The 24,552-nt window shown below is 35.5% G+C and overlaps 1 protein-coding gene across 3 annotated transcripts; it reads right to left on the bottom strand.

The window, feature by feature from the left end:
* Positions 1–4,569: 4,569 nt before the first annotated feature.
* On the bottom strand, positions 4,570–23,132 carry Arpp19 (cAMP regulated phosphoprotein 19). Of its 3 annotated transcripts, XM_027925879.2 has the most exons (4): positions 23,043–23,132; positions 22,741–22,795; positions 12,549–12,671; positions 4,570–8,604 (listed from the first exon to the last, which is right to left on the bottom strand). In XM_027925879.2, the coding sequence occupies exons 2-4, from the start codon at positions 22,783–22,785 to the stop codon at positions 8,434–8,436; spliced, it is 339 nt and encodes a 112-aa protein (XP_027781680.1). In that variant the 5' UTR covers positions 22,786–22,795; positions 23,043–23,132; the 3' UTR covers positions 4,570–8,433. The 3 variants fall into 3 exon arrangements, with proteins under 3 accessions (XP_027781680.1, XP_071464375.1, XP_071464374.1); XM_071608274.1 differs by lacking the exon at positions 22,741–22,795 and having other exon boundaries at positions 23,043–23,108; XM_071608273.1 differs by lacking the exon at positions 23,043–23,132 and having other exon boundaries at positions 22,741–22,943.
* Positions 23,133–24,552: the final 1,420 nt, after the last annotated feature.

Consider the following 24,552-nt stretch of genomic DNA (forward strand, 5'->3'; position numbering starts at 1 on the left):
GCAAGAAACGGTCTCAAAAAAAAAACAAAACCAGGGGCTGGGGATGTGGCTCAAGTGGTAGCACGCTCGCCTGGCATGCGTGTGGCCCGGGTTCGATCCTCAGCACCACATACAAACAAAGATGTTATGTCCACCGAAAACTAAATATATATATATATATATATATATATATATATATATATATATATATATATAAATTTTCTCTCACTCTCTCTTTTAAAAAAAAATCAAAAAACAACAAAAACCCGAAAGATATTGCTGAGAGATACAGCAATAACTATCAGAAAAGAAGAAGAAGAAGAAGAAAATACACATATACACACAATAACTTGAATGTTCCTAGTAGTTCTCCCTCTAAGGATCTAAAGTATCTAAAGCAGAGAGGTATATTTGTGATTCTTGGTTTTTCACTATGTCCTTCTATAACTATGACTGAAAAGAAAAGAATAGGAAAAAGAAGTTTCAGAATATTATTTAATACCAAATTTCAGTTCTTTTTTTCACCTATACATTTCTTACCGACTTGTGCTTCCCATTTGATATTATTTGCTCCATTTAGTTTTCTTAAAAAAAAAAGAGGAATGTAAGCAATGATCCCAAAGAAACCATTTTAAAATTTTGAGACTCTTTCTAGATCTTTGTTAATATAAGGACATGGTTTTACAAAGTTGTAAAGCACTTCTGAACCATTAGTGTACTTCTTACCTGCATCCTTTAATCATCACACCTTCCTGGAAAGTGAACTCATCACCTTCTTTTATATGGGTAGGACTAAGGTCAGCCAACAGGCCCTTTCTTCCAGTGTGTTACCTTCTCCACCTGACCTCTACTGGCTCATCTGCTGGTTCTGGCTGATCCCCCATCCCAGGTATTGCCCTCTTGCCTCATCTGCATCTTCAGTTTTTCTTTCATACTCAAATTTTGTCTACAATAGATATCTGGAGTGTTCCCCATAGGCCCAATTATTAGAGGATTCTTCTCAGCTAGGCTTGCCTTTTGGAAAGTGGTGAAACCTTTTAGGAAATGGAGCCTAATGAAAGGTTTTGTTGGCTCTCTACTGTATACAATGGCAGTATTAGTGCGGTTGTGCCCTTGAAGGAGATTGTGGACTCTACAACCCTCCTCATTCTCTGGCTTCCCCAGCCTTAAGGTGAGTGAGTGGCTTTTCATTGCCACAAGTTCCCTGCCATGATGTGCTGCCTTGCTACAGGCTGGAAAGCAAATGGAGCCAATTGATGATGGATTGAAACTTGCAAAACAATGAACCCAAATAAATCTTTTCTCTTAGGTATTTTATCTTCGGTATTTGTTTATATTAATTGAAAGCTCACTAACAAAATGACCATATTCAAAATTTTCCTGCATTTTAAAAGAAAACCAAGAACTTCTTCCAAACTTTTTTTTTTTTGGTAATGGGGATTGAACCACATCCCCAGCCCTTTTTATTTTTTATTTTGAGACAAGACCTTGCTAAGTTACTGAGGGCCTTTCCTAAGTTGTTGAGGCTGGCCTCAAATTTGAAATACTCCTGCCTCAGCCTCTTGAGTTCCTGAGATTACAGGAGTGCACCACTGCACCCAGCAAAAAACAAATTTTAATCTTTTTTTTTTTAATGTTGTGCAGAGGATTGAACTTAGTGCCTCACATGTGCCAGGCAAGTGCTCTACCACTGAGTCACAACCCCAGCACCCCCCCAATTTTTTTTAATATAGCTCGGCTTTCAAAAGAACTGTCTTCACTACTAATTTATCTCAAGTTACTTGTTATTCCTGTTATATTCCTCTGCCCTGAGCCCATATGTACCTTCTCTACTGAAATTGCTCTCTCCGAATGATGAGTGATACCAATTTCCCAACTTTTAGGCCTTTCCTTAGGTCTCACTCTTCTCTGCTATACTACACACTGCCATCTTCATACTGAATTTTCCCCACCTTTTGTTTGACACTTGTAGAACAGACCTCCTGTGAGAATGTGAGTACATTATAATCAGTTGGTAGTACTGTAACAGATTATAGTCATGAGCAACAAAATGGGAAATAAATATAAAAAGTAGTTCTTTAGAATTTTTGTATAAGCATACTATAATATAAACTTTATAGGAATAATACATTTGACCATCTTAAATTACCATGGCTAGGGGCTGCGGTGTAGCTCAATGGTAAGCCCCTTACCTAAAATGCTTGAGGCCCTAGGTTCAATCCTCAGCACCAGAAGAAAAACAAGATTAAATTATCATGGCTGGCAATATGAGCCTTAGACTTAATTGATACATAGGTATATAAATATATTAGTCCAATGTCTTATAATCAGTAGCAGAAGTAATAATTTTTTTTTTTTTTGGTACTAGGTATTGAACTCAGAGGTATTCAAACACTGAGTCACATCCCCAGCCCTACTTTGTATTTTATTTAGAGACAGGGTCTCACTAAGTTGCTTAGCGCCTTGCTTTTGCTAACGCTGGATTTGAACTCAGGATCCTCCTGCCTCGGTTGCCCGAGCCACTGGGATTACAGGCGTGCGCCACCACACCCGGCTGTAGTAATCAATTTTTTAAAAATAGTTTTAGTCTTTCTTTTAGCAAGAACATTCATGGTCATAGTAATGCATGCCTGTAAATCCAGCAGCTCAGGAGGTTGAGGCAGAAGGATTGCAAGTTCAATGCCAGCCTCAGCAACTTGGCAAGGCCCTGAGCAGTTTAGCAAGAATTTGTCTCAAAATAAAATATAAAAAAAGGCCTGGAGATGTGGCTCAGTGGTTAGGCAACCCTGGTTCAATTCCTGATACCTGGTGATTGTAGCTTCAAATAATAGATATTAAAGCGGTTAAGAATTAAGAAAAATATGAAAATGAAAGATTAGAGTTCTGTGATTCTTCTGAGTTGAAGAATGTGGAAGAAATACCTTTAGAAATAACTTTTAAGGAAGAAAAAAAAAGTCTCTTTACATGCTATGTTCGACAACCAAACTTCCTATGTTGGTCTACATTTCTCCAATTCCTTGCTTTTTTGAAAATAATATTTCCTCGACCTAAAATGTTTTCAACTCATCTCTAAAAGCCACCTCTAAAACTCATTCTATTTATTCCTCAAAGAACTCATTCCTCTAGACTACCTGGAATATTACTCCTATCTCTCTTGAGGAATGTACTATTTTCTACCTTGCATTAAATTATATACAGATATATTTCACTTCTTAAAATGTGTGCATGGTTCATCACATTTCATTTTTTCCGTATCCTTATTGGCACATTATGGGATTTGTTGTTACATATGCATACATGCACACAATAAATTTGGATAATATCATTCCCTACTATTTCTTTCCCTTCCCCTGGTCCCTTTCCTCTTTACTGGTCTTCCTTAAATTTTCCCCTTTCATTTCCTTTTCACTCTATGGCTTTGACATATGAGAGAAAACATACAACCCTTGACTTTCTGAATTTGTCTTTTATTTCACTTAATATAATGTTCTCAAGTTCCATCCATCTTCCTGCAATTGACATTTTTCTTTATGACCGAATAAAACTCCATTGTGTACATATGTCACACTTACTTTATTCATTCATCCATTGATGGACACCTAGGCTGATTCCATAGTTTGGCTATTATGGATTGTGCTGCTATAAACATGGGTGTGCATATATCACTACAGTATGATGACTTTAATCCTTTATGATGAATGCTGAGTAGTAGTATTGCTGGGTCATATGGTGGTTCCATTCTCATTCTTCTGAGGAACCTCCATACTGACTTCCAAAGTGGTTGTACTTATTAACAATCTCACCAACCGTGTGTTTCTTTTTCTCCACATCCTCTCCAGCATTTATTATTGTTTGTATTTTTGATGGCTGCTATTCTAACCAAAGATTGAATCTGTGTAGTTTTGATTTCCATTTCCTTAATTGCTAAAGATGAACATTTTTCATATATTTGTTGGCCATTTGTATCTTCTATTGAGAAGTTTGTTTAGTTCATTGCACATTTATTAACTTTTTTTTTTTGGGGGGGGGTGTTTAAAGTTTGAGTTCTTCATATATTCTAGATATTAATCTTCTGCCAGAAGAGTAGCTAGCCAAGAATTTTCTACCTTCTCTTCACATTCTAAATTATTTCCTTTGCTGTGCACAAATTATTAAATTTGATGCCATTGCATCTATTAATTCTTATATCCTGAGCTTTAGGAGTCCTCTTGAGCAAGTTGTTTTCTGCATCTTATGTTGGAGTGTTGACCCTATATTTTCTTTTAGGAGTTGCATTGTTTCTGGTCTCATTTCTAGGTTTTTGATCCATTTTCATTTGACTTTTGTATAGGGTGAGAGAGAATCATCAATCTTTCTATATTCAATACTAAAGTGTTTTGTACATGAGACTGAGACGAATCACAATCTGAAACCATTTTATTACCTTAATTACAAAGCTTTACCAAAAAAAGTTGACTGCTAGAATTTCATTGTCATACATTTTTGTAATTAAAACAAAATCTAAAACCACCAATAGTCAAAATTCTGCATATACAGGTATTTGAACTTCAGAAAATATTAGCTTTAAATAAGACAAAACTGCAAATCCAATCAATAGAAATTAGATCAATTTATTTATTTTGGTATCTCACAAGTATAATTTTGGAAGGGCTATTTGACAAATTTCAGCATTAACTGCCAACTCTGTAGACACATTTAACAAAAAAGGCATTTACTCTTGGCCTTTTTAATACAGGCAAAATGTCCTATTGCACAACAAATGCTAGAGATTCAGTAGCAGATTTGAGGGTGTAATATTAAAGGAATAAGATGTTTTCTTTCAAATGCCATTTAATTGATAAATAACAGAATACAAGCAATACATTAATGGCCATCATGACCACCAGTGATTTGTAGAATAAAATCCATAGACCTACCTACCCAGAAGGCTGAAATTAGTAAAAAAGTATTCAAATTGGTGTTTTTATCCTTAAATTCAACAATCATAGAGTTCCTTTGATCCTAATTTTATAAGGTGTGGTGGGGATTTGGGGAAAAAAGACAGAAGACTGGCAGTGCATGCTGAGTTGGGACAGTGGCTCATATTAGTCATTATCTAGATTAGGATGTTTTAGAAAATGTGACAGGTCCTAAATTTTGGCATATTGGGATGGATATTAAGGATTAATAATTCATTAGCTCTAAAAAAATGGGCTTCAGGGAGGAAATGAAAAGTGGGAGAAATATGCTTATATGCTGGGGAATGTGAAAAGGCCACCGGAGAAACTGCTTTGGTGACCACTCAGAAATGCTCTTCCCATATACTACCTGCTCCTGATCACCAAACACCAATTTTACAGCACAATTTAAGTACATACTACATTTCAACTTTGATAAAATTACACTATTTGTATTGTATAAGAACATAAATTTGATTTAGTAAAAAGTACCAATAAATATTAGAGGTATACTTTTGTTACATCAAGTAAAAAGAGCAACTAATTCTCACTGCTGAAGTAATAACAAGTAGAGGCTCTAGAGGCCCACCTTGATGAATAGTTAAGACATATTTTTAGGTCAGCAGCACAAGATTATTCAACAATTTTGTAAAGACTACAAACATGTTCCTTCCAATTCATCAAACTATCCTATTTCAATTTGCCAAGAACTCTTTAACTATTTTAGATGTAGCCTTCAAGAACAAAATGTTTGTCAAAACTGTACTATCAAAAGTAAGAGCTACTGAACATGAAACGGGAATTTACTTCAGATGGTAGCCAATTTTCATGAAGTATTTAATTCCAACTTCAGTTTACTCTAACATTAACTTATGGCAAACAGGACAATGATTAAAATTAGTCACTTTTCAAACCACGACTTCAAAAAAGTAGAAATTAAGCTCATCTCATCAAAATTTTCATTCAAGCAGTGATTAAAGAGCTTGCAAAATGCTTCAATAAACTGAGATTTGAGGCAGAACAAAAAATAGAAAAATTTAAAACCTCTCTATCCCAAGCACCAATGGAAGCTAAGCAATTAATTATATCTACAAATCCTTAATGACAGGTCTTTCCTAATGGGAAATCCTGAGATTTTAAGCACTGTGACTTTACAGAAGGCAGGTTGGTTTAATGAGTAACTACTTTTAATAAAAAGACAATCAACAATATTTTATTTTTGGGCACTTACTCAGTATTTCACAGATCCTCAACAAGTTTTGAGGTAGGTTAAATATCGTATTTTACAAACTAAAACTCAAGCAGATGTTATGTCACTTGTCACAAACTACAAGAGTTCTATCATGGTTGGGAATAACATGGCCTCTCTGATCTTTCAGATTAATCTTTTTGATGTTTGGATTTAATGGTGATAGCTTGCAAATGTTCATGGAAAAAAAAGGACTAACTATAATAGAAATTCTATTTAGGGCTATTTAAAAATTCTTAAATGGATCTTATAGTATAAGTTTACATACTATGGAATAACATACTTGGTCTCATTACAAATATATTCATATATTTATATATCATTGATCCTTAAAATTACAAATGAACACAGTACTGATTTTGTTGCTTTTCTGCCTTTGGGGTGGGTGGCGAAGGAAGGCAATTAGCCTTTAAGCACAGGTGCTATGTTCAAGGCACCATCTACTATGATTTGGCATCACAGAAAAGCAGTTACAAATGAAGCCAAGACCTAGAAAAGATGCCTGGATCCAAAAGAGGATTTGTGCAAGTCAAAGATGAAGAGAAAAATAGTATCAGTTCTGTCTAGCAATCCTCATTATCCTGCTACCATATTACAGCTTGTGGGAAGAGCTCTAAGACAACAGTAAACCTGTCCTAATAAAGTGTTAAAGTTCTAACTGGATGAACCACAAGTAAAATTAAATTCATATTTTATTAAAGTGACATCTCAGAAGCAACTATCTAAATGTTTTTCATATGAATAAATCTTAGCTATCATGTATGTTACTCGTCACAAGCCTAATTCTTAGTTCATCATAATTACTTGAATTTAATTCAATCTGACAGATTCCTGGGCCAGTTCTCTCAACTATTTGTTTCATTATAAAATTTTTATTTAAACAATTGTTAAATGCCAATAATAATAATAGGGTTAAGTGGTAAGTTAACAACTGAGAAATGAAAGAGGGAAAACACCATTATTGTGTTATAAAATACAGCATTCAGCACAGCAAATTAAAAAGAGTAAGGCTACAGATGCCTATGCTATCATATAAACTAAATAGCCCAAATAGTCAAAAGAAGCAAAGACAGACAAGAAAAGTTGGGTGGTGGGGCAGGGAGGAGAAGAAAACAGAAGGCAGAATATGGAAAGCCTTTTACTCTAGTGTCTCCAAAGTTAAGTGTGGAAGTAAAAAGTCTGTATACTTAAAAAAAGTGTGTATAAATTATATGAACTGCAATTTTCGTAAAAGACAAAACGAGATCTGCATAGGACAAAAGATATGCCTAAGCAACATATCATATTTGCACAAGGCCACTGAATGTCATGGATATTAGTAACAATTGTAAAAGCTTAATTCTACGGCAGACTGAGTGAAGATGAAGAATTCAGTTTGGTATTCTATAAGCCCAAGATTGTAAACTACTCTTATTATATAAAAGCTATAAGGACATATTTTTTTGTGTAGGAGGAACTCTTGTGCTTCTCGATGGCACATTATCTACTTTCTAATATGTGAAATTAATACAGACATTTATGAAAGGTTGTGCAAAACTACTGTATTTACAAAAATGGCACAAAAGTGAATTCAACAGTTGATGCACATGCATACTTCATTCACATCTTCAACAATGAAAGGTATTTAACACTACAAAACTAAATAAGAATACTAGCTTCAATGGCAGCTGTTAAGCACTGAAGTCACGTAAGTTACACCAGAATGGGCAAATATTGCCCAAGTAAAATTCTATTGTTAAAGCTGAAACAGGTTTAAGGCCATTCAAGTTCAAGCACAGTTATACAAATCTTTCAAAGCCCCTCCTATTTTCATTTGAATTTGTGATCCTTCTTCAAACTTGTGGCTTAAACTTCTGTTTGACAAAATCCAGAAGGAAAATACAGAAGAAATCAATACAGAGGTTACATTAAATAAGAGTAACATACACAGCTATAATTAAGATAAGCGAAGAAGGCAAAACATTAAAATTGTAAAATTTGCTTATTACTTTTTGGAACCTATATTAGGAGTTAGGTAATATATACAAATATTTTCAAGTAGATTACTTATGTTGCTCTAACATGTCCTTTTCATCAGTGCACTGTTAAAACTAATCAAAACCTCTACACATATATATTCCCTTACAATAGCAGCACACACTATCGCTACCTGCAAAGCCGTCAGTCTCATTTAAATGACTTAGTGAATGAAAGGAATAAAAAGTGGATAAGTAACATATGAGGAGAAATAATGGGAATTAGAAAATTCATGCAGGTCAGCTCTTTTAATCAGCCAGCCAGCTTGCTAGCAACAAGGGATGGTTTCCGTTGAGGAAGGTCCTGTGGAGTGGGAATATGGTCACCAGTGACCTCTGTCTTATCCGGGGCTGCAGCAGGAAGTTGCTTGTTCTTCATCTTTGCTTTTGCCATGTTGTAATCCCCAGAATCAAAATATTTTTGCTACAAAAAAAAAAAAAAAAAAAGCAAAAACCAAAATTCAGATTAATGTTTTCATAAACATTAGACTGATTTAAGACATATTTGCAACCCTATGCCAGTATACAATGAGTTAATCTAAATAAATCTTAACAGGAAATTAATAGGATGAAACAGCTATGATTCTCTATTGATTTCTAGCATAAGTCAACAACTGAGAACTCAAGCCAGAACTCTTTCTTCAGGCTTACTTGGACCATTCTGACTTTAATATAGAACCCCCAAGACTGACATCAAGATACTTGGAAATAAAAAGTACTGGACTTAGTAAAACATAAAACTTTAATTTACTAACAGAACCACCAGGTGGAAATTCTTGCTTAAATTATTTTGAAAATAAAAAAGCATAATTTACCAACTTGCATTTAGGATATGCTACCCACCTTCCAATCAACCTCACACCCAATAAAATTATTTTAATTGTTGATATTCCATCCTCTAGAATGAGCATTTTTCTGTAGGAATTTAAATCATATTTATGTGATCACTACAAATTAATTTGGAATGAAATGATGGCCTGAGTGAAGAGGGAAAAGGTCTCATGGGATGCCTCCCTTTAGGGACTATCCTTTGAAAAGCTTTATCTGGCCCATGGCCAGAAGGTTTAGAGTTAGAAACTGCTTCTCATACTGGACATTGAGGGCAGGGGTGCTTTATGTCTGAAGTATACCACTAGTATTTTTTTTTTTTTTTGGAGACAGGGTCTCACTAAGTTGCCAAGGCTGGCCTTAAACTTGCAATCCTCTTGTCTCGGCCTCTCAAATTGCTGGGATTATAAGTGTGTGCCACTGCAACCCTGCCTTTCTGCATAATGTTTTTGTTTTGTTTTTTGAGAGAGAGAGAGAGAATTTTTAAAAAAATATTTCTTTAATTTTTTTTTTAGTTTTCAAAGGACACAACATCTTTGTTTGTATGTGGTGCTGAGGATCGAACCCAGGCCGCACACATGTCAGGCGAGCGCATTACCGCTTGAGCCACATCCCCAGCCCCTCTGCATAATGTTTTAAAATGAGTGTAGAAAAAAAATTTCAAACTCTGATGCACTGTATATTAAAGAGCTGCTTCTGAATTTAGTGACCTCTGAAAGAGAACAAAACAACCTGTCAAATTTCTTACTGTCAAAAGTACAGAAAGAAATTTATAGTGCAAAGTTTAGGCAGATTTTTGCCAATTTAACAAACTCAGTTTCTAATAATAACTATCTTACAATAAGCAAGAGTTCATCATATAAAGATCTTACTTAATTACAATTTAGACTGCTCTGCTTGGGGGGAAGCAATTAAATTTATTTAATACTACTAGATATAAAACTAAAATCCTTACACAGAGATCAGCAAAGACAATGACACAGCAAAGATGTCAGATAAAGAAGTCCATGCTTTAGGTAGAGGTGAACTAGATTGATGTTTTTCATACTGGGATACACAGATACAGTCTAAGGGTGATATTAGTTATCTCTAACAATTTCTCAATTTTTGTGAGTTGTTAAATAAAAGTATTTTTTAATTCACCAAACATTAAGTCTGATTCATCCGGATTAGAATCTTATTAAAAGGTCCTCTTCTCACTCAAATGCAGAGGCCATACCTAAATTGGTATTTATAATAGCATTAACATAAAAAAAAGTGACTGTTTAACTTTAAAGCCATGTTTCTTAAAACTAGATCCTCAGTCTTCTTGGATCAGATGTGGAAAATACAGGCTAGACTGCTTCTTCCTAGCCTCCCCCAGCTCTGACAGTCAACATGACCATGATGTGCATAATCTTACTATTAAAAGCCTCATGATAATATTATATAATGTTAACATCATAGTGTCACCAATGGGTACAATAACACATAAAAAGCCTTATAAAATCTAACGCAACCCTCTAAATAACAAAGAAACTTGCCAAGCTTACTAACTACTGTGACAGAGTAAAAATCAAAACCCAAAACCCCATGATTCAGACTGTTTTTAAATCAAGACTTTATTTCCCAAATATATATATATATAAAATCATTGACATTCTGTCAGAATACCAAATTAATCTGAGCTCACTTCTCAACTTCTATATAATTATTTCTTGATTCAGTTGGCATTTTCCTCATTTCTCACTACTTATTATCTATAACACCAAGAGGCAATGTATGTAAATTCTGACCTAAAGATGCTTAAAAAAATCATAAATAGTTGAAGCTAGAGGAAAATTATAATGACAACAGTCCCAACATACTGGAGAAAAGCCTGTTAGCTTATAATTATGCTAAATATTAGCAAAGGTTTTTGTTTACAAAAGATTAATAATCAGTCAAATTGAAATAATAATTTAATAGTCAAAGATGATATACTTAACATTTATTTCATAACTAAAAACATGCCCGATGGGACAGTTTTATATTTAGACTCAGTACATGTACATTCCACTTAGCTAGGTTCATAGAACAATTTTCATTCTATTTTTTTCTATTTATCTCCAATATTTTGATCTCTGTAATTATGTTTTAAAATATCCACATAATATTCTATTTTGTTGACTTATTAAAATTTATTTAACCATCTCTACTATTGAAAAGTGATGTTTTTAATTAAAGCTACAAGGGAAAAATCTCGAAGATATTTTCCTTATCTTTTTATTAACTCATTAGAGATTATTCATTTAAAGAAAACGAACATATTTAGTTGTATACACTACAGTATAATTTACATTTCATTGATTTCTATCATGATAAGCACTTTTCTTTGTGTTTATTGACTCTGCTAATATCCGTTATATAGGGGTACCTTAATGTTTTTCTTAAAGCTCACCCCCCTTTTTCCTGATAATAATTCCCCTGTATTATGTCTCATGATATAAAAGTTTTACATTTTTATAGAGTTACTGTAATTTTTCCTTATCTTATTATTTCAGACCTGTGAATGTCATTTCATGTAAGAGTAAACTACACCATTCTATTTTTTTTGACACTTTAAAGAATCATTAAAACATTCTTTTGGAATGTTTTACATGCACACACACACACACCCAAACTCACACACACTACAGATGTTGTTTTTAGTATACAAGCAACAGATACCAGTATATTTAAGAAGAAACACGATATGGCATCTCATTTGGTAAACAATTCTCTTCCATATATAATATCTCATCTTTCCCTGATCCCTGTATGGTAAATAACTGAAATGTGTTTAAGCTTAATATGGAATCCTCTAATTTGCTTTTCTTTCTTTCTTCTTTTTTAACAGAAATAAAGAAAAGGGTTAGATGAAAAAACTTAACAAACAGGTTCAATTCATCTCATTATTGAGAAATAATGGTTTCTATCTCACACAAAAAGATTTTGAAAAATGCATTTCCAGTAACCTGAACTACCTAAATTACAGTATGAAAATTGTATTAGAGTAACTGTGAAACCTATTACCAAAGGAAGAGTAAGCGGTGCTTTATCCGTGATCATTTCATCCAAATACAAAGTATTTTAAGCCTTTGGATATTGTAGGAGAATCACTTTAAAACAGCTAAAAGTTAAAATATATGGGCAGCAGGGTAACTACCAGCTTCTGGTGAGCATTTGCTTTTGCAGCAAAGAAAGAAAGGGGCTATGTAGCATAGGGTAGGTTTCAATTACACACATATTACAAAGAAAACCAAAGTAAACATGACAAAAATACTAATATTTTAATATAAGTGGTGTGTCTGGATTCTGTTATCTTCACTATGCTACATGTTTGAAATAGTTCATAATTTAAAATGGTAAATTTTAAATTCTTTTCAAATTTATGAAATGAAAAGTATATTGAAAAAAGGTATACACAAACATGCATCTGCTAAGTACAGAGCTAAATATGCAGACACCCATTTCACAATCTGTCAGTACACTGAGTTCAGAAGATTTTAAATATTTGAAGGTTTACACATGACCACTTACCCCTTTCTGCAATCGTTTCCTTAAAAAATCTGAACCTCCAGGCTTTTGTCCCAGGTGAGGATACCTTGCTTTTAATTTTGCTTCTTCAGCTTTCTCTGGACTAGTCACTTTATCTTCCATTTCCTGAAATAATTTAAAATAAATTACTTCTTTAGTACAACTCAGTGATTTAAAATAATTCACCTTTTAATATCTGGATTCTGGCTTCAGTTGCTAAATGCCAAGTAACACAGCATCTAAGAAATCAAGCACAGAAGCCTTTAAAGCATCTCTGTCTTGTTTTTCAAATGTTCCATGTGATAGCTCTATTATAGCTGTGATGCATGTGTAGCACCCCACACACTGGATAAAAATATCAAGATAGCTCAGCTCTAAAGTCTTGCTTGCCATTACTTTCCAGTCATGTATAATACATTTATAGTTAGTCACCTTCTATGGAACTCTTCAGCTCTTTGTCTATATTTAGAGAATTTTCCTAATACTGCAAAAATAAAAAAGATCTTTTTGATTTTCTACTTATCTAAAATTATGTTTGATTTGAAGATCAATGGATTCTTTACTAGAAATTAACAGCAGCCTCCTTATTAGCATATTTTCCTGAACAAATTAATACAGAAAAAAACATTTGTAAAGAGAGATTATTTTCAACAATCCTCATATCTGTTTTATTGCATAATTTTCCCCATGTTTAAAATAACAAACTGTTCATATCAAAGATCCCATTCTTTAACGTATCAAAACCTATTTTCTGATAATAGTCTATTTATTTTTGACACTAGTCTTGATTTAGTCTACATTTTTTTTTTTTTTTGAAGTGCCATATGTTATAGGGAAGCAGTATTTATCACGTCATAGCAAGCACTGCACCAGAGAGATTAGTCAAGAAAAACAAAGCTGTCCTGTGACTTGTAGGTTGGGTAACTGGCAAGGCACATTTTCTAATAAATTCATTTCTGCACACCGGACCAACAAAATCATAACTCAGCATATTTTGGTTCTTCTGGATTATTTATGAAGTAAAAAAGCAGAAATGTTAAATTCATAATTGTCAAACTAACTTTTTTATACAGCAAGTAAATCATTTATCTAGGAATTGAAACAAATGTCACATAATTTTTGCAGATTTTCCTCAAAATTACATTCATACATTTTATAATCAGCTCTATTTGCTTGATGTATTGTCAATACTTTCTTCATTTTGAACAATTTCCCTGTGTTTTGTCATACCCTATTATCAATCTTGGAGTATTTGGGGAAAAAAGTATTGCTATCCAAAATACCTTGTTTTCCACAGGGCTTCTTCTTATATGTATATTCTCCCTTCCTGCTTCAAATTTCCTACTTACCTCTTTTATGTTGTAGTTTCATTTGTCTATGTTGATTTTCACTCTCCTTACTGTGGTTACATAATCCACTCACAAGATGTACACAAAATTCATCTTCTAAGCCCAAGAAAGCTGATTTTAGTACATATGTAGGTCTTCATTAACACTTTTATTTGAAGGTGCTGGGATTGAAGGCAGCAGTCAGCTTTGGGTGCTCAGCCAGAGATATTACAGACTTCAAATAATGGTGTTTCTACCAATCATTGCATACCAGAAAGGTATAAACCAGAGAGAGTCAGGTGCGAGGTATGGTATGTAAAAACTGCTGCTTCCACTTTCACCTTAATCCTATGATCTTCTGGTATATAAGCATATCAACATGCTTTCCTTAGGAGTTTTTCTAGAATGATTTTAGATATTTTAAATGAGATTTTTGCTTCAATGCCTTTAGAATCTAACCCCCACTTTAAGATAAGATTATACTGAAATTATCACAAAAGTTGGAGAAATAACATAAATTTAAGGTTAATAGTTTAGAGTGGGAAGGTGGGCACTTGGTTGGCAACCAATCCACATTCATCACTGCACAGCTGCCTCTATGGCTCAGTCTTTACTGCAGATAATTCCTGTAGCCAAGGGTGTTCCTACTACTGTAATTTGTAAGTGGAAATGGAAGGAGGGACCTACTCTTGGTTTTCCTGGTACAGTTAATTTTAAATGAGTGATTGACAAAAACCCAAAGCTGACTGCTGCCCTTCAATCCCAGCACCTTCAAATAAAAGTGTTAATAAAGATCTACATATGTACTAAAATCAGCTTTCTTGGGCTTAGAAGATAAGAGCTTTCCACTTTTTCCTTTGATTTGAAACAGGAGTTCTCTAGGTCCCTGTTAGTGCAACTTTGTAGATGGATTCAAAAGTTGATGCATTAAACACCAAAAAAGGGTGTTAAATGCAACAAGGGTAAAGATAATATTACTTAAACTACATATTTAAATATGGCAAATACTATTCAAGACTTCCACAATATACTTTTCATGAGTCACACAGAAACATTCCTAACCTTCCTCAGATGTAATCAGTTTTAGGACATTACTGATGTTAAGCAAGTTCAAATGCTTGAACATTCAACTAACATTCTGAAAGACTTCCTTGGTTGGCAACCAGTCCACATTCATCCTTCTAGAGAAGTCCAAAACTACATTCCCCAGAACAAATTCTTATCAGGCCCCACCAGTGGATGCCACTGATGAAAAGGCATGGGAAAAAGAATCCATTCTACTCCTGGTGATGCTACAGACAATGGCCAACAGGAGTAGCCCCTGTGAGTTCCTGCGGCTTTAAAGGAAGTTTATAGCAGCTGCATGGCAGTGGACATAGAGTTAATGGACTTCTCAAGTGATTATTCTTGCAAAGTCAAAGGCTTTGTGCAATCCTCCAATTCTGGAAACATAACCTTCCCCACTTCTGCTCCTTTATCTCTAATCTCATCCCAAGACATGTTCCTTTGTTTGAAATATGTAGAATGGTTTCTATCCTGTCTTCTCACAGGAATAAGATCAGGTAAAATGAGCAATTTATCTGTGTAGTTGTAGTTCAAAAATGGAAAACAACACAGAATCTGGTGTGACTACATGTTTTTGGACATGAAAGAACTCCTAGACATTTACTTCAGCTGGAATGAAAACAAATCTCAAAAAAAAGGTTTGCTACAAGAAGGAAATAGCAAACAAAGAAATTGGTACATATGCACATATACTGAGAAGTCAATATTCTAACTTGAAGGTCTTTTATTATGTGGAGTTTAAATAAAAGACAGGGGGCTAGAGGTATAGTTCAGTGGCAGAGTGCATGCATGAGGCTCTTAGTTCAATACCAGTACCAGGGGAAAAAAGGAAAAGAAAATACCATATAGCAATATAGTATATTTTAGTGTTTAAGTATTCTCTAGTATTGTATCACTTATAAGAGTTTATAATATTTACTTTACTTTTAGTTTATTTAAAGAGGCATAAAAAAACTTTAAGGGGAACCAATTAACCCACAGAAACACAGTATATAACTTCCAAACTAAAACGGGGGTAAAATGGACAACATCAATTAAAGGGTGGGGCAGGGGGAAAGATCTATGGTGGAGGTATGGCAGTGACAAAAAGAAGCAAAGATCAACACGGGAGAAACAAATCCTAAAATGTCATAAAATGTCAATAACTACAGAAACCATAGACAGAAAATAGACTGTCCATTTAAATCCCGCAGCTAGATTTACCAAAAACAAACAAACAAACTAATTAATTAATTAATTAATTAATTTCTGGTCAAAAGTCTTTAGTTAAAAAAAAATCTAAAAATGAAAGAACACAGGTTAAAAATAAACATGGAGGGGAGGACTAAGTAAAAATATAGAAACTAGTGAAATAGAAAATACAATATAGAAGATCAACAAAAGGGAGAAGAAAGACAAGTTTAAGAAAAAAGTATTTCTTAAAATTTAAAGCCCTAATCAAAACAGAGATGGTACACCTAACAGTTAGAATTTTGAATTTTTTGCTGTAGGTTACAAATTGAGGAAACAGAAACCCAGGGTACAGTAACTGATATATGCTCATAATGGATCTAAAACAAAATACACCTTAAGAAGCATTATTAGAAACAAAGGATCTACATATTAATTCCTCTAATAAAATAGCCTCAAAATATACAAAAATTTATAGAACTATAGGGAATAATTAATGAGTCTACTACCATGGAATTCAACACATCTTCCTCAATTATCAATTGGGGGGGGGGAACAGACAACATACTTGATTTTAATTTATACCCTAAAATTAGAGAACATATATTCTTCTCAAGCACCAATGGAAAAATTGACAAAACAACCAGGTTATAAAGCCAGTCTTAACCATTTTCATCTATACCACTATCTCTGACTGCAATTCATTAAAGTATGTATGTGTGTATGAATCTAACATTTGGAAATTTAAAAAAAATTACTAAATAATTCACAATTACAAAAAGAAATCTGCTAGGAGTGGTGGTTCATGCCTCTAATCCCAGATACGCAGGAGAATGACAAGTTGGAAGACAGCCTGAGTAACTCAGCAAGACCCTGTCTGAAAGTTAAAAAAAAATAATAATAATAATAATTTTTTTTTTTTTTTTTTTTTAAGAGTTGGGAATGTAGCTTAGTAGTAAAATGCTTACCTATCAACATGCCAGGTCTGGGTTCCCAGAGTATCACAAAAAGAAAAACTAAAAATCATGACTGATAATAAAAGTTATATATCTATATGTGTGTGTGTGTGTATGTGTGTACATGCGTGCACACATACACACACATAACTTTATTATAAACTTATAGGATAAAAAGGGCTTATATTAAACAATACAGTTAAATGTCAATGACCTATAAGTACACAAAGAAAATTAGGGGTGTAGCTCTTAGTGGTAGAGCAGTTGCCTGGCCCATGAGGTCCAGGATTTGATTCCTCACACTGCCCCAGCCCCAAAAGTCAAAGAAAGAAATGAACTCAAAAGAATATAAAGAGAATAAAAAATAGAAACTAGTGAAAATAGAAAATACAATATAGAGGATCATCAAAAGGGAGAAGAAAAGACAAATTTAAGAAAGAAGTATTTCTTAAAATTCAAATCTGGTTTTGAAGTTTTATTCTGAAAAAGAAGCCTCTTCATGACTACATTTTGGAAACAAATGCTGGAATATAAATGGATTTACTTAAATGGTTTCTTTCTCTTTCTTTTTTGTACCAGGGATTGAAACCAGGGGTGTTACGACTACTGAACTATATCCCCAGTCCATTTTTTGAGCCAGGGTCCTGATAAGATGCTCTCCTGTCACAGCCTCATAGCTAAGTAATTTCTAAGCCAATGATCGGGGGCAGTGGGAGCAGTGAGTGAGGTATAAGAGAAACATTGGCAGAATTCTGAACATTTCCCTATAGGATTACAAATTGGGAAAACAAGAAACACAGATATATGTGCTCATGATGCATCTAAAACAAAATTCAAGAATTTAAAAATAGTAATCCTCTTTACAAAAACATACACCCCAAAGTTGTACACTCTACACCTAGCACAGGACCTGACATTTATCAATGTTAAGCACATGTATGTTTGTGAATCATACTATCAAGATACATTTGAAATCCCTTCTGTTAATGGGGTGAAAGTAATAAATACATCTAACAAAGGTTTTCAAATAATTAAGGATTATTTTATATTCTATTATAGCTGATTATTTCTGAACAATAGAATTTTTCAATCTTCAGCAGAAGTTACATAGTATCAGCAATAATAATCTGACCACTCTCAGCAAGTTCTCTATCTGCTCAGCAATGTGTTCACAATGATAGATGAATAAGTAGAAAGGATTAAGGTTTACCTCTAGACTTAACTTATACACAGACCCAAACATCCACTTTGAACAGACAACTTAAGCCTTCTAGTGACCAAAGATTGTTATCAAAACAGCCCCACAAAGATACCAAAATTAACTGCAATTTTTTAAAACCTGGGGAAAAAAGCAATTGATAGCCACTATTTACTGGGGATATATGGAAACGGTCATGCATCACTTAACTATGGGGACAAGGTCAGAGAAATGCATAGTTAGGCAATTTTGCCACTGTGCAAACATCAGAGAGTGCTTACAACAATTAAGATGGCTGTCACTAAGTGATATAATCATATGGGAACATCATAATGGTGTCACTGTTGGCCAAACTGTGATTATGTGACACATTACTGTATATGGGTACTTAAATATCCATTCTCCCCTCTTCCCTATCAATTTTACTTATTTTATCAATATGACCAAGTGAAAAATTAATTCCGCAGTCTCTTTTGCAGTTAGGCATGACCATGTGACTAAGTTCCAGCCAAGAAGATATAAGCAGAATTGGCATGTGTGGCATCCAAAAAGCCTCCCTGAGGGAAGAGAATACATCATTTGCCCTCTTTGTCCTTTCTGCTGAATGAATGAGAATAAACTTGAACTGCCATATTGGATCATGAGGTGATATGCAAGAATAGCAAGAAATGAGTCCTAACAACTTGAGCCATACTCTTAGCCCTGGACTAGCCTTTTCTGTTGCTTCTTTGACATGAGAAATAACTTCTGTCTTCTTTAAACTATTATTTTCATTTTCCTGTCACATGTAACCAAACCTAATTCTGATTGAAACAAACGAAACAAAAACCAATCTGCTGTATGCAAGACCCTGTAGGGAATGCAAAGGTACTCAGAATTTTTTTTTTTTTATTTTTTTTTAGAGAGAGAGAGAGAGAGGAGTGAGAGGGATTTTTTTTTTAATATTTATTTTTTAGTTTTCAGCAGGCACAACATCTTTGTTTGTATGTGGTGTTGAGGATCGAACCTGGGCCGCACGCATGCCAGGCGAGCGAGCTACCGCTTGAGCCATATCCCCAGCCCCTTGAGCCATATCCCCAGCCCAGGTACTCAGAATTTTGACACACAAAGAGTTGGTCAAGAAGAGGAGTTATGGAAGAAAATATGAAATAAGTTTGAATTGCCAGGCACATCCGGCTGAATTTCTGATGATGATGATGAACACAGTAGAAACTTGCTCCCATGTGCACATAAAGAAACCCAGAGGTTACAGGACTTGTTCAAGGTCACCCAGCCAGGCAGTCTAAGAGTGAACCTTAGTTCCCCTGACACTGCCTTTGAGAGAATCTAGAGCTGAAATAGGAATCAAGTTTTTATAAGGAACTCTTGTTATGCAGCACATAACCATAATTTAAATAATAGTTCACTTCATCTACTGTGCAGAAAAGCAAAAAAAGTGTATCTTTTAACTGACAGATATATTTTAGTGGAGAGCTCTACTTATAGTTACCCTTTCTAAAACAAATCACACTTAGTTTGATGAATATCATATAACCTTTAGAAAACTTGCTATTAAGATCCTTAAAAAAGTTTAAAGTTTAACACATACAGTGTTAGTTTTTTTCAGATTATTAAAGAGAGTATAAGCTTTTTATACTGTATTACCATCATCTATCCCTCTTTTTTTTCACTATAGTACTAGCACTGCTATTTATATTGGAGCAATAGTTTCAAAAGTTCTGAGGATGACTCAACCAACAATTTCTGAAAATGCTAATCATTATGCTACTAGTACGGGAGAAAAGAAAGAAAGCAGAGGGCCTTGAGTTTAAGGTGCTCAAGATGAGGTTGCACAAGCCTCTTAGTTTAGTGTTATTAAAAGGGGAATTTACAGATGACCATGAGGATTCTTTAATCTAAAAGAAAAATGTAAGTATATCCAGGCATCTGAATTGACATTCAATTCATATCTAAGTACTGTCAGGACTTGTTATCAGAATTTTCATCTGACAGGGGTTCAGCAGACTTTCCAACTGTCCAGGATATCAACTAAAAAATGGAGCTGAATTCAAAATGTAAATTTATCTGTGACTCTAGAGTTAAATGACCTCAGATCTTACTCTTTCTTTCTATATATATATATATATATATATAGAGAGAGAGAGAGAGAGAGAGAGAGAGAGAGAGAGAGAAAGAGAGAGAGATTTTAGTTGTAGTTGGACACAATACCTTTATTTTACTTAAAAGTGGTGCAGAGGATAGAACCCAGAGCCTCATACTTGCTAGGCAAGCGCTACACTGCTGAGCCACAACCCCAGCCCTCAGATCTTACTCTTAGAGAACTGAGTTCACCATGTAGCCAGGGGATAGTGAACTTGCCATCCTCAAAAAGTCCCTGCACCTTAATAATTGCTACCATATACTCAATATATTGGACATTTAGTTTCAGAAAACACCAGCCACACAGAACTTATAATTTAGACTGATTTTGTTTGGCAAAAAGTTAAAAGCTAGTAATTTATAATTTCTTTGCCTGCAGATATTCATTGATATCCCAATTAAAAAAATGGAGTCTATCTGATGTTATTTTTCTTAACCTTGGTACCATACTACTACTCAAAGTAAGAAATTGTTGAGTTGCTATTAATCTATGCAGAGTCCAGCTCTTTATTTTTTTCTGAGGTTAATAGGCTAATCTATCATAGAATCATAAAAAGTATTTTTAGCTGAATACTTTGGCTTTAATTGAAAGGTCAACTGGGTACACAAACAATAACCCAATTTTTTAGGTCATCTAACTGTTCTTCCAAAGAGAAGAAACAGGTGATTTGGCTCACAGAAACACAGAAGTGACTTTGCACATTTTCTTCCTGTTTAGGGATAGTATCTATGCCACAGGCACTTAACATCTACAGCCAATCTTCAAGAAGGGACATTGTATTCCCAATAGACTCTGGGTGGTATTAATGACAGCAGCTAAAAATCAAAGGATCTGAAATAAATGTTTAATGTAGACGATCGTTAAGACAAAACATTCATGCTATCCTTAATATTGTTAGAAGATATATGAAGCTGTTCAGATTAAAAACATTTACACTCCAGAAATCAATTCCACAGAGTCAGGCAACTAACAGAGCTCATCAAAGAAAATTACCTAGAATACTACTGTGTACCAGAAGTCAAAACTGAGTTTGATTACAGTATTTAAGATGTCACTACAGACATTGGTTTGTTATTTTGAATTTATTTTCCGAGTTCCTAAATCCCAATTAATAATGAACACAATAATATCTTATAATAAATAAGCCATATTTAAAATTAGTTAAGTCTGTAACCCTTAACCTATACATATTCAAAAGTCCGTCCTTTTTTTCCAGAGTGTGAAAAATATCCTATAATTTTCACGGAAATATTCCAAAATAATGTAATTTGTCCTATTATTTCTGCTATTGATGTCTTCTTACTTTTCTTCAATTACTTACAGTTAACATAATTAACACAATTATCCAATTCAGGAAAAATCAACATAGTCCAGAACATATGGAATCAAATTGGTTCAAAATAATTTCTAAGCTGATCAGGGACATGGATGAAACATTAAGCATAAACCCTTGCAAAGGCCAAGGGTTTATTCTACCCAAATCCTATTTAAGGAAATAGTTTGATTTTTTATCAAAAATAGTTTGGTAACTCTCCATGAACAATTCAGGAAACAAGATACCATGGAACTTCTCATTTCTTAGCCATATATACGAAGGAAGGCTGGACTATACAAATATTGTGATGGAAGGGGCAAGTATTAATCCAGATAAATAAAGATTAGATCGGAAAGATACTAAAAATTAGTTTACAACTAAAATATGGAATCAGGAGACAAAAAAAAGTAGTTTACAAAATATTCTTGTGATTTCATTTAAAACTAACTTAACAAAACTTTTAAAGCTCCAATCTTTGGAGTTTTGGTCGCGCACCATTCGCAGCCCCTACTGGCTAACGTTTTTGAGCTACATACTATGTGTGTCTCCTTATTTTTGGCCTCACAACAAGCGTAGGAAACAAGAACTATGAATGTGACTTTACAGATGAAGAAAATGAAGGGCAAAGAGTTTAGGAGCTGACTCTGGTCACCGGATCACAAGGGTTGGACTTGAAACCCCAGTGCAAGTCTACACCCCGGCCCAAACCACCTCAGCCGCCTCTGGAGTTGCCCGCACTTTTACCACAGCTAGTGGATGCTTCGGCGGGAAAAGGAAACTTCCTAAGCAAAGTGAAGCTCGCAGGAAAACTCAGGTTCCAACTATTAAGCACCGAGTCCTGGGCCCTCCGTGTTTTTAAAATAATGAAAACGGACACATCGAGTGTTTCAACGCCCAGCCCGCTGGCGCCCATCCAGGTCGGGAAGCCGGTCCTGGGTGTGGAGCCTGGCAGCCGAGGGCCGGGCTCCGGGCGCGCCCTCCGCACGCGGCTACCTAGGCCCGCAGCGCCTAGAGCGCACTTACTTTCTGCTCCTCCGCCGAGGCCGCCTCCGGGACTTCCGCGGACATAGCGTTCCCTCTGCAGACAAGACGCCGGGAAAAGATGCGATTACCGGGTGGCCGAGGCCGCCCGGCTACCGCCGCCGCCGCCGTAGGCCTGCCCGCCTCCCACCCTGTTCTCCCGGTGCCCGCCCGGGCCGTCGCCCGCCCGCCACGGTTCCCGCCGCCTTGTGACAACACGAGCCTCGAGCGTCCGGCCGGCGGCCGTCCCCGCCCGCCGCGGCCCTCCCTCCCTCTCCTCCCTCTCCTCCCGCACCGCGCCCTACCTGCCCAGCCGCTCTCCTACGGCTCCGCGACGACCGAACACTTCCTCTTTCCTTCAAAGGTCGCGGCTGGCGCCCTACCTCACATCCGTTGGAGGCTGCCGGATGCTTCCTGGGAATTGTAGTCTGTAAGTGGAGCCCTGCCTCCCCGCCCTTTGCTGACTACTCTGAGCCGCCTGGTTCCCGCAACCTTCCTGTTTCCACCTTCCACCCTCCGGGTCTCCTCCACGCTGTCTGCTCAGGAGCCACACGTGGGCACCACACAGCTGTGCTTCTCCTTCACTCCGCTCGTCCTTCAAACCTCCAGTCCTGGGTCCCTGCTTCAGAACCCTTCCTCTTGATCCCGCACACTAGGTCGGATCCACCCACTAAATTAGGCTATCCCAAGTCTGGAAAGTAACTCCAGTAACACCTTTCCTGTTCAAATAAGCCACACCAAGGTAGGGATCTTGTCTGTATTTCATTTGGGACCCTCTGAGACCTCAACATTTTCTATTCAATAAATAACGTTTGTTCACTCCCACAACTTTAATGAAAATACCGGCATCCAATTCCCCTAATTTTCTTAACAGCCAAATGCCATAGCTTTATATCTTTCTACTTGACATCTGAATAGCTGCTGTCAGTACACGGTGGTCCCTCAGAAACTTGGAGACAAGACTGCACTCTGAGAGTTAGTAGTAAAAAGATAAAGATGATGAAATGTGGGTGAGCAATCAAAACACTGTGTGGCTGGATGAGGAATTTGGAAACCGTCAAAATTCAACCTGGAAAAATTCTACTGGGATCGCAACTTGAAAAAACAAAAAGTAGCATTACATTCCTTTTGGAGAATAAAAGGATTCCAGAGGCTACTCTTTGACAAAGATATCCCTTAATGTTTCAAGCTGGGTCAGCTGAGAAACTCCATAAGATTAACTACATATGTTATCCTGCCACATAAAGTAATCTACTGAAAATTTGCCTTTAAGCAAAACTACGAAGAGAAAGGTGAAAGCACTTGTTAGACTAAGTGGAGCACCTAACAGTAGTATTGCTATTAATAAATACTGACATTCTTAAATATATATCTGTATATTCTATATTTGTGATCTTTAGTTAAAATCTGACGGCCAACACACATACAGAAAATTGGTATATGTGACCATGGAGAATCTGCTTCTGAAAGATAGTGACACTTGCATGAAGACAGTTTGAATTTCTGGGGGATGGACTTTGGTCAAAGAAGAATTCACCAAGTATAATACTTTATTGGGGGACTTGTCTGGGAAGCCATCTTTCACAATTAACACTACTCTGCATCATCATGAATCATGTGTCTCCATGTTTAAAACTGTGCTGATCCCCAATACTCTTTTTAAAGCTCTCTTCTCTTCACCCCTAGCAGATGATTCTCTCATGGTTTCTCTGTCTCTCTCTTCTCTCTTTAACCATTCCTTCATAGTCTCGTTTGTTGAATCTTTACCTGCTTTTTAATAAGCAGATTCTAATAGTTCTGTCTTTGGATCTAGTG

This window comes from Marmota flaviventris, chromosome 2, assembly GCF_047511675.1.
Source record: "Marmota flaviventris isolate mMarFla1 chromosome 2, mMarFla1.hap1, whole genome shotgun sequence".
Taxonomy (NCBI): Eukaryota; Metazoa; Chordata; class Mammalia; order Rodentia; family Sciuridae; genus Marmota; species Marmota flaviventris.